Raw genomic sequence first — 11,639 nt, forward strand, 5'->3', positions numbered from 1 at the left:
GGGGAGAGGAAGGGAGGGGGGAGTTGTGGGAGGGGAGGGGGGGAGGGAGGGAGGGGGGGAAGGGGGAGTTGAGGGAGGGAGGGAGGGAGGGAGGGGGGTTGTGGGAGAAGGGGGAAGGGGGGAGGGAGAAGGGGGGGAGGAATTAAGAAAGGAAAGAGATAGAGATTGAGACAAGAAGAGAGAGAGGCAAAAACTGCACACTTGTACTTTTTACTTTTAGCAGGTACCACAGCTCAGCTGATTGAAGTGTGTACTGTCGCAGGCAGAATGAAATGGGACGTGTTTTAGAGCGCCGTATCCCAGGCACCATGTAATGGGACACGCTAAATCTTTTCTGACGTACTAAATAGGAATGGTAGTGTCACAGAATGAAGATGGAAGCTGTTGTCAAAGTTTTGGTTGAGTCTGTTCTCAAGTATGCTTGGAGAGAATGTACATAGTTGTCATGACTACTCAGAGAGGCACTTTCCCAGAGCCTTAGATGTTATACATGAGTCAACGGTAAACTCACCTCAAACATCCTACAGGCAGCATCTTCTTCTGGGGGAAAGTACTCGCACGGCAGAAAACAGTAATGCTCGCCGAAACAGGAAACCATTATCATGGGCCATTATCATGTTGTGACCAGTCGTTTCCTTTGTTGTGAAATCCGGTGCAGTGCGTCGAGGATATGACCTCTTTTAGTTTAGACTGTTGCTTCTAGACTCTGTATCTGAGCATTGAGGCGGACCCTCAACCTTCACAATGCACCACATATCATCCACACAAAGGTCCACACCACGTCAGCTGTTTGTTTCCACTGTCATGTGAAGCTGGATTTCTCTCTCTCTCTCTCTGTCCCTCTCATTCTACTGTATGTCACCTCAGATGTGCTCTAAGCTCTCTCTTTCTCTCTGTGTGTGTGTGTGTGTGCCCTAAGGCCTTCACATTGGGTAAATTGACAGAAATGCACCATAGCAAGAGAGTGTCAAGGTTATACTATATGTGTGTGTTGGTGTACTGTATGTGTGTGTTGGTGTACTGTATGTGTGTGGTTGGGTGTACTGTATGTGTGTGTGTCGGTGGGGTGGGGGGGGGGTTTGTGAAAACGTAGAAAATAGAGGACGGACAAGGGATAGAGAGATAGAGAAAAAGAGAAAAGAGATAAAGAATAGAAGAGAAACAAGCGGAGGGATGAAGGTTTTTCACGAGGCGATACGTGACTCTCTTCCCTTCTGTCCTCTAAGCTCCACCCGGCTCAGTGACGCCCCTGACTCCAGGTCATCCATCTTACAGCGGCAAACAAACGCACACCTGAGCCTCTCTACTCCCTATCGTCTGGCTCGGAACACGGCTGCGCCAGATAATCAATTACAATCAGGTAGAAGGTGCACCAATTAGCTGGTGCTGGAGGTCCCTGGGAATAACAATTAGACTCTTTATTTGTCTCTAATTCAGAACAGCTGCTGCAGGATCATCTGGGTGACGGGTAGTCCCCACCTGGACCCGTATGCTTGTCCCCTCACCCTGCAGACACACACACTGGCATGCACCCATGGATACACATTAGGACACAGTCACTGATGTACACACAACACAGACCCCACACACACACACTAGCATGCACACACACGGACACACATTGAGATACAGTCGCTAATATACACAACACACACAGACACACAATCCCCCCCTACACACACACACATACACACACCCACCCACTGTGGGATAATAATCCTAACAATTTGCCCAGGTTACTGGTGCAGAACTGCTCAGTGTTGTGGTGAGCGTTCCAGTGCTGACTGATAATGCCCCTCTCTCCTTCCTGCCTGCGCTCTTAACCTTGGAGCATCCTCCTGCTGGGGAGGCAGCCCGGCGCTAACCTGCTGCTCAGCTCTCCACCCAGCCTCCAGCTCAGCCTCCTGCTCAGCCCCTCACCCAGCCCCTCACCCAGCCCCCCACCCAGCCCCCCCACCCAGCCCCCCCACCCAGCCCCTCACCCAGCCCCCCACCCAGCCCCCCCACCCAGCCCCCCACCCAGCCCCTCACCCAGCCCCTCACCCAGCCCCCCACCCAGCCCCCCACCCAGCCCCTCCACCCAGCCCCCCACCCAGCCCCCCATCTAGCCCCTCATCTCAGAGGACAGGGTGTGATGTGAGCCGTTTGTATGTGCATGGGAGTCAGGTGGCTGAGTGGTTAGGGAATTGGGCTACTGATCAGAAGGTTGCTGGTTCGTGCAAAAATGACGTTGTGTCCTTGGGCAAAGCACTTCACCCTACTTGCCTCGGGGGAATGTCCCTGTACTTACTGTTAGTCGTTCTGGATAAGCGTTGTCTACTAAATGTAAATGTCATGTGCATTGCTTCGTAACAAATATTATACCAAAAACCAAAAAGGGCCTTTGACAAGGAAGGCTTCTGAAACAGTCAGCCTTCTATACAACTAGAATTTGTCCTGTATAACATGTGACCAGTCTGGCAAGCCAGTTTAAAACCAGCCTGGTCCTATCTGACCCGATAGAGCCCTGCAAGAATAGTCTTCAGATACACTATCAGTCTCCCAGTGAAGGTCTCCGTGTCAGGGCTGGTCCTCATCTGACTGGAAGGTCTTGTTTGGCCGTGTTTACCAGACCCACAGCGCCTTGGTGGTGATAACCACTCCTGGAGATGACCTCTGAGGGCTAAGTTTAGCCTGACGGCCGGGGGCTGAATGCTGAGAGGAATGGCATGTGCTGCTGTGGGTGAGTCTGACCTAGCACATCAACACATACAGTGTGTGTGTGTGTGTGTGTGTGTGCATTTCTGCTTCTGTGTGTCTCTAGATAACAGGCAGGAAGAAAGGAGGCCAGTTAATCTGCTCAGGGAGCAGTCCCCCCCCCCCAACACACACACACACACACAGTTTTTATTGGCTGTGTTATCAGAAAGCAGCTACTTACTTGGTGTGCTGTCCTGAGGTCTGCTAAGGCAGGCTGAGTAGGGTTTAAACCCAGACTCACCTTGGCGGAGGGTATTGGATCACGGCCCTTTCCTGCCCTCATCCACAGCATCCTCCTCCATACATACACTGTCCATATTACTCATCCTCAGCATCCCCCTCCATACATACACTGTCCATATACTCATCCTCAGCATCCCCCTCCATACATACACTGTCCATATACTCATCCACAGCATCCCCCCGTCCATACATACACTGTCCATATACTCATCCTCAGCATCCTCCTCCATACATACACTGTCCATATACTCATCCTCAGCATCCCCCTCCATACATACACTGTCCATATACTCATCCACAGCATCCCCCTCCATACATACACTGTCCCATATACTCATCCTCAGCATCCCCCTCCATACATACACTGTCCATATACTCATCCTCAGCATCCCCCTCCATACATACACTGTCCATATACTCATCCTCAGCATCCCCCTCCATACATACACTGTCCATATACTCATCCTCAGCATCCCCCTCCATACATACACTGTCCATATACTCATCCACAGCATCCCCCTCCACACATACATCGTCCATACACCCACGACAGCAACACCGTCCGATATATGCAAACATGACCAGAAGCAAGGGTTTCTCATCTCCTCACGCCTCCCTGAGGACCCCTGTGTTTCAGTCCTTTCATCTCTCTTAGAGTCTGTCTGTCTGCTTTATTATTTATACCGGCGTCTTGTTAAGGTGCTTCAGGAGGGCGTGTGCGGCCCGTGTGCGGTGCGTGTGCGGCGCGTGTGCGGCCCGTGTGCGGCCCGTGTGCGGTGCGTGTGCGGCGCGTGTGCGGCCCGTGTGCGGCCCGTGTGCGGTGCGTGTGCGGCGCGGTGTGCGGCCCGTGTGCGGCGCGTGGTGGCACGGGGAGGGGCCCACCCCGACGGCAGCCCAACACCACAGCTTCTGCGGTAACACCACAGAAACACCCAGCTGGAAGTTCCAACCTCAGCTGAAGACCTGGAGACTGCTTGCTGTCAGGGAGACATAAGGGTTCCCTGTGGAGCATTCTTCCCTTGTCCCTGTTGTCCCCGACTCTGTACTCTTCACTTCCTGTGTGTTGGTAACAATAGAGAGGCGGCCAGATGGGAGCAAAGCAAAGATAATGGAGAGAAGCAGATGTTGAGAAGGCCCCTCTGGGAGAGCTGTAAAGCTTTAGTGATTCTAATGCAGAACCACATGAAGTCCTCTCCACAGGGGAGCGTGCAAGGAAGGGCCTTCAGAATGACCCCTGGCGGTTTGGAAACAGGACACAGGTTAGGTTCAATCTATCTGGTAAAGGACACAGGTTAGGATGCATCTATCTGGTAAAGGACACAGGTTATGTTCAGACTGGACTGCAGATCCAGACTCTGACACCCTGATTTGTTATTTATCAAGAATCGAACGTACATACTCTTTGTCATGTACCATTAGACCAAGAAAGCTGCTATTGTTGTCCCATGATGGCGTCAACATGTCCTGAATCTGTTTTGAAGTGAAGGTTTGGCCACCGCAAACCTCCGATCCTAATGTGGACACGCCAGAGCTGGTTCATGTTTGGTTCATGTTTGCTTTGACCAAACCGCAAAGAATTATGGGTAGTCCGTTTGATTGGATCAAACCTTGTAATCCTCAGGCCAGGCACATCTCAGACAAGGGCTCTCTGGTGTTGGTTCCCAACCATCTCTGCTACATCTGAGCTGGACCAAGGTCACATGGTGCGTCCGCCAGATGGAAGCTGCCTCGACAGGGTTGCCGTGGAGATGACAGATGGGGTCTGGAACAGGTTGGACAGAGAATCTGCTCATTAGTGTTTTAGCAGAGCCGTTAACTACACACACACAAATACACACACACACGGCCAAGAAATTGAAAATAATGATGATAGAGATTGCAATAGCAATCAGATTCTCTTTTTTATGTGTTTGAATTGAAGCACTTTCAATTATGAGTCGACCTTCTGGCCTGGGTTCTCTACTATTGGATTATAATAAGAGCTGCTATGACCGCGGGACACACACACACGCGTACACACACACACACACGCGTGTACACACACATCCTCTTCACAGGTCCAAAAGGTCTGCAGGCCGACAAACACACACACACACACACACAAACAACATGCTACACACAGTAGTGGAGCTGAAATACAATGTAAGTGAATATTTACATCCTTCCATCATTACAGGCCACATGAAACGCCTCCTATCTGACCTTTACCCCCCTGTCAGGGGACTGAATACACAATCGAGTGTTCTTGTTCCGGTGATAAACTGTGCATATTAGCGACACCACCTCTCTCACGTCACATTCCTCTCCAAATGAGACGGGGTAAAAGAAATGACACGTCTGTTAACATGGGAGACACTGATTGGTAGATCGATGGTTGGTGTGTGATTTATATAGATGTCCATGCCGTGACACTGACAACCACAGCCTGGGTGTGTGTCACCCTGGTGGCCCTCCACACACACCGCACACACACACACACACACATATTGAAATGCAGCATCAATAGTTCTGTGGATGCTGCACAGAGTTATTGATTAGTGATTAGTGTCCTTGTGTCACAGGGAGAATGGGGACCAACTTCACTTTGGAAGAAGTCACTCTTTCCCTCCCTCCCTCCCTCCCTCCCTCCCTCCCTCCCTCCCCTCCCTCCCTCCCTCCCTCCCTCCCTCCCTCCCTCCCTCTTTCCCTCTTTTCCCTCTTTCCCTCCCTCCCTCCCTCTTTCCCTCCTCCCTCCCTCCCTCCCCCTCTTTCCCTCCCTCCCTCCCTCCCTCTTTCCCTCCCTCCCTCCCTCCCCCCCTCCCCCCCTCCCTCCCTCAAATGTAGCTGTGGTCCTTTGGAGAAGGAGGTTGGGTAGGACGATCCAGCCCTGCTTTACACATGTAACGTCAAAATGTCAACGCAATGTCAAGTCCTGGGTCCAACCGTACCAGCCTGAGAGAGGGCCACCCAGCTCAGCGTGTCACTACACCACTCCCATCAGTTGTAAAACTAAAGAGGATTAATTAGGGATCCACATTAAGACTGTAAGTAGTCACTCTCTCTCTCACACACTCTCACTTTTGCTCTTTCATTCTGTCATGCCCTTTCTCTCTCTTTCTCTGTCTCTCTCTCTCTCTTAATCTGTTTCTCACTCTCTCTCTCTTTCTCTCTCCCTTCCTCTCTCTGTCTCTCCCTCTCTCTCTCTCTTTCTTTGTCTCAAATTAAACAGACAATCCAAACTTTTCAGTACCAATCATCATGGTTTACAAACAAGTTACAAATCAGGGATGTCACAGAAACATGTGGCCTTGCATGTGATAAATGAATATAACATCTATAATATCTACATAATCATTTCAGTTCAACTACAAGAAGCAGAGCTCATCTCAGTTTTGCGAATGCTCACCGGAACAGAACACTTTATGCAAATGAGCTCTGGCTTGACCAGTCAAGCTGCTAAGCAGGGATTGGCTGAGCACTTAAGTGGCTTTACTGTAAGCGACCTGCTGAGGTTTCCTGCATGCTGGACTGAAGCTCATACACAGACAGAGCAGGGCGAGCTGGCCCAGAGTGTTGATGTTTGTGTGTGTGTGTGCTGGCTATTATATATGCCAGACCAGAAGTCCCCTCAAGATAGTAAATTGAGGACACATTTTACCTATGAGGACATTTTCTGAGTCCTCACAAACTCTAGGGTGTTTTGGGGGGTTTGATGTTAGAGTCAGAGTTAGTGTTGGAATTACTGAAAGAGTTAGGGTTAGGGTTAGGGTTGGGGTGAGGTGCCAGGGGCAAGGTGAGGGTCATGGTTAAGGTTAGGGGAAAACTGGATTTGGAATGGGACTGAATTGTGAGGCCCCCAAAAAACAGCCATACAAACTTTGTGTCAGTGCGTGTGTGTATGTGTGCGCAAACGGGCAAGCGAGCAAAGTGTGTGTGTGTGCCGACATGCATGAGTTAGTGTGTGTGTGTGTGTGCTTTAAGTGTGGTACTTGTCATCAGCTCTAAGACAACAATGGTCCAGCTAACAGCAGCATGGGCCCTCCGGCGCCCACACAATCTCTCCTCACTTTGCAATTACAAAGAGCAGAGGGCTTTAGGTAATCACCATTGATCTGCTCCTCTACACAGGGCCGCCCCACTTGATCCACCTGGCCAGAGCTCCAGGGGAAAGAAAGAAAGAAAGAGTGGAACAGAAGAAAGAGAATGATAGAATACCTCTGTCCCTCCACAGTCCCTTGTCTGCACGCCCCCCCCCTCTCCCCACCTAACCTCCCAGCACCCTACTCTGCCCCTATTGAATACCACTCCAATTTGGCCAGTCTTGGGTTTTACATTCCTCTGGGCTGGGCCCCAGAATCTGAAGCTGCCGAGGGGGGCGTGAGGCCCCAGGTAGGGCTGTGTGCAGCAGGGTCACGGTGCAGCCACATTGGACAGGGTCACACTCAGAGATTGAGAGTGGCCTAAACAAAACGACAACATAAATCACTTGTTGAGAGAGGACCTCTACGTACTTGACTGGAATCGTACGCTGTCACAATCCTGCAAGGAGGACTCACCGGTGTAGCAACATGTTGTCATGTTCGACCTTGAACCGCCGCGTCTGTCAAAAGGGGCGTGCGACACACCCGAAGAAATCAGTCTTTGAATATCATCCAGATGTTTACACTTTAGTTACTCATAATATCGTTTCCAAACTTTGCGTCAGCCTGATGTCGGGCCTGCTAAGCTCCCCAGACAGTTCTGAGAGGCTGGCTTTCTGCCTCTGTTGTCGGCACTCCTATTGACTGTCACTGAGATCTGGAGCTTGATAAGACACTTGATAGAAAACAGTCCTCCTGGCAGACTGCCTGCTTGCCTGACTGTCTGACAGCCTGCCTATCTGCCTGCCTGCAAGCCTGCCCTGCCTGCCTGGCTTTTGAAGTCAGAAAGTGCACGCTTAAGTTGGAGACAGTATTCACTCCGAATGAATTAAATGAACACTGTACGAACTCATCCTATGCCCTGCATTTAAAAAGTGTCCGTTCAGTTTAAATTTCTAAAGTATCTTGACTGCTCTCAAATACTTTCAATGACTGGATATCCATAATTGGCTCCAGTGTGGTGCTTATCACTGTGGGAGGCCTAGACAGCCCTTCACACTGATAGATACTGCCTCCGTGTTGTCCCCGAGGGGGGCGAAGGAGGATCTGAGGGAGGAACTACGTGATGGGGCCTGTTCCTCCGCTGTGGCCCTCAGGGACTGGGTCGGCCCCCCTCTCCACAGCCCCCCCCGGGGGCCCCTGATCCCCAAACTCCTCCTTAGAGATAGAGAGAGGCGTCAGGGGGGACAAGTCTGCCGCAGCGCCCTCGAGGTGTGTATTATGGCGGGCAGGCGTCTCCTAACCTCCCCAACCCCCCCCCCCCCCCCTTCCTCCACCTCTCCCTTTTTAGTAATCCCATCCTACCCTCTTTCACCCCCCTCCCTGTCAACATCCCCATCCTCTCTCCTTTTCTCTCCCTCCATTTACCTCGTCCCCTCCCCTCCTTTCATCCCTTCTCGAATCCCCCATCCTCACGCCCCACCCACCCACCCTCAATCCATCCATCCCTCCCTTCCCCCGTCTCTCTCTCTCCCCTCCCTCTCTCTCTCCTTCCCCTGGGTGTGCAGTCTGGTGGTGGAGCAACAGGTGCTGTGGTATGTGTATGTGTGGGGTCGACAGATGACCTGGGTAGGGCTGTTGCTGGCCGGGTCAATACACCTCCCCAGGTCTCTGGAGTCTTTCATTTGCTAATTAGAACCCCTCCCCCCCCCCCCCCCTCCCTTTTAAACAGCCCCGGGTCCTGATTCTTATTCCGTTTTACAAAACCAAAGCAAGTCTTTTGACAGACTGTCAGAGTCAATATTCATTTTCCAGTCTCCGGTTTGTTAAGCAAAATCTAAGTTTACCTCCTGCATAATGTTGCATAAGGTACTTGTTTCCTCATTGCATTAGGCGTGTGTTTGAAGACTTATTCTGAGGAGCATCAAATCAGATTAGCACAATGTTGGGCTGCTTGTAAAGCCTGCTTCTGATCTCCCAAGAGGTTCTACCAGAGTGACAGAGGAGGATGAGAGGTGTGAAATGTGCTACAAATCTCCTTAATGTTTGTCTTTTGTCACAAACACAATCGTCATCTCATGGCCTTGATCTCGTTAGTGACAATGTAAAGACAATTCAGAAGTTGATCTCCATGGTAATCTGTGGGAGGAGAAGCGATTCAATGGAAATTTGTTGTCTTTAATCCAACAAATGACGGTGAATTAAACATGAAAGAGCATGATCCCGTCACTTTTCCTCACATCACGTGGGAACGATTTCCACAAATGTACAATGGTTGTTTATGATAGTAAACAAGTGTGTAACCAACTGAGCTGTTTTACACGGTAGTTCAACATTGTGACAGACATTCTCTGCCCCCACATATGAACTTTTCATACATATTTATTGAGCAGTCCATTACAAACTGACCGAGCATCACCTACGAGTGCTTGGGGAAAGAAAAAAAAAGAAGAAGAAAATCTTCATATTATTCCTGGCACAGATTGCTTTTCATTCATCCAACCCCCTCCTTTCCCAGTTTCAATTCCCCCTCCTATGTCAAGTCTCCATCTCTCCCTACCCCCCCCCTCCTCCTCCTCTACATCTTCTTTCATGCTCTCATTTTCTCTCTTTCCTCCCTCTGTCATCTTCTTTTCTCCCTCTCTCTTCATCCCTTGCCCCTCTCCCCTCTCTCCCATGCTTCCTTTATCCCCCCTCCTTCCCTTTATTCTTTATCTTTCTCTCTCTATTCTTTGTCCTTTCCTCTCTCATTCCAACCCCCCCCCCCCCCCCCCCATGCCTTCCTTTCAGTGTTTTTTGCTTCATGATTATTGAGTGTCGATGAAATATTAATATGGGGGGAGGGCAAATCTTTCCCCCAGATGTCCTTCAGAGGAAAACTAAGTGACTGGGTTAATTATCTTTGCAGCGGAAACACACACACACACCCACACGGAAACATGCACGTGCACACACACAAACGCACTGATCCCATTTTCTCTGGGATGCAAATGTGAGATACTAACAGATACAGTAAGTGCCACTGATTATTTTAGCGAATGTCTTAGCCTCACAGTCACATGACCTGGATATGTTGCTCATCTGACTTTTCCTTAAACACAACCTTTTGTTTTTCTCACAGGCTTTGAACATCTGCCACTCAATAAGCCATGATGGTGGGGCGACTATGATAAGACAGATTTCACTCACGGGGTTCCAGCCCTCCCAGCAGAATAGTCCTGTTTGGAGGAGCTCTTCAAACCCTCATGCTTTCTCACCAGCACAATGGGATCCTTTGGGCCCTGACTCTATTGTTTTCTCTTCCATTCATTAATACCTGAGCTGTGGAGAAAAAAAAGAGAGGAAAAAAAAAACCCCAAGCAAATAGGATTTAAGGCCTGGCAAAGTGGAATGCACTCTGGGGAGGTGCTGTCACTTTCTATTACACACACTTAGATGGATAGGCCCTGGCTCCATGTAGCTACCACCACCAGTGTTGCTGTTGCTCTCTGGGTGGAGTGTTTTCCACCACGACCCCCCTCTTCGCTGCCGTTCCATTCTCTCTTGATTTCTCTCTTACTATCTCTCCCTGTCTCTGTCTCTCCCCATCTCTCTTTCTCTCTGTCTCGATGTCTCTCTCTCTCTCTCTCTCTCTCTCTCTCTCTCTGTCAATGTCTCTCTCTCTCTCTCTCTCTCTCTCCTCTCCTCTCTCTCTCTCTCTCTCTCTCTCTCTCTCTCTCGCTCTCCTCTCTCTCTTCAATGTCCTCTCTCTCTCTCTCTCCTCTCCTCTCTCTCTCCTCTCTCTCTCTCTCTCTCTCTCTCTCTCTCCTCTCTCTCTCTCTCTCTCTCGCTCTCTCTCTCTGTCAATGTCTCTCTCTCTCTCTCTCTCTCTCTCTCTCTCTCTCTCTCTCTCTCTCTCTCTCTCTCTCGCTCTCTCTCTGTCAATGTCCCTTTCTCTCTGTCTATCCCCATCTCTCTCTGTCTCTCTGTCTCATGTCTCTCTCTCTCTCTCTCTCTCTCTCTCTCTCTCTCTCTCTCTCTCTCTTTCTCTGTCAATGTCTCTCTCTCTCTCGCTCTCTCTCTCTCTGTCCAATGTCTCTTTCTCTCTGTCTATCCCCATCTCTCTCTCTCTGTGTGTGTCTCTGTCTCTCTCTCTCTGTGTCTCTCCCCCATCTCTCTCTTCTCTCTCCTCTGCCTGTAGTTTAATATTAAAATAATCTTGTGAGGATGCAGATGAGACTATTTTGGAATCCTATCATACGCCTACATCAACCTTACTTGTAAAACACTGCGGCTTTTACGTACTGAACTGCATGTATTAAATCTGCCAGGTAATGTAGACTAGAATTGATAAACATCTTGGCACTGCCCTATTGTCTGTCACATTCCACGATAAACAAGTGAAGCATTAATATCACTACACATGGTGGGCAGTGCATATGGTGTTAATGTTAAAGTTCTGTGTTATTGTGCTGCTTAGGTGTGAACCCAATTGATCTATTTATTTACCACTTAGAATATTATCAATGAGAGAGAGGGAGAGAGAGAGAGAGAGAGAGAGAGAGCGCGAGAGAGAGTGATTGCTAGGTGGAGTCTAGAGGCGCTAGGGGGTGGAGTGAT

The 11,639-nt window shown here is 49.8% G+C and overlaps 1 protein-coding gene across 1 annotated transcript in view; it reads right to left on the reverse strand.

Moving 5' to 3' along the window:
• LOC124471876 (voltage-dependent calcium channel subunit alpha-2/delta-3-like) overlaps positions 1–598 on the reverse strand; it is a 7,307-nt gene extending 6,709 nt beyond the window's left edge. The window contains exon 1 of the mRNA XM_047026531.1: positions 512–598. Coding sequence (XP_046882487.1) covers positions 512–598 — 87 coding nt within the window. The remainder of the gene's footprint in view (positions 1–511) is intronic.
• Positions 599–11,639: the final 11,041 nt, after the last annotated feature.

Source organism: Hypomesus transpacificus, chromosome 9, assembly GCF_021917145.1.
Source record: "Hypomesus transpacificus isolate Combined female chromosome 9, fHypTra1, whole genome shotgun sequence".
NCBI lineage: Eukaryota > Metazoa > Chordata > Actinopteri > Osmeriformes > Osmeridae > Hypomesus > Hypomesus transpacificus.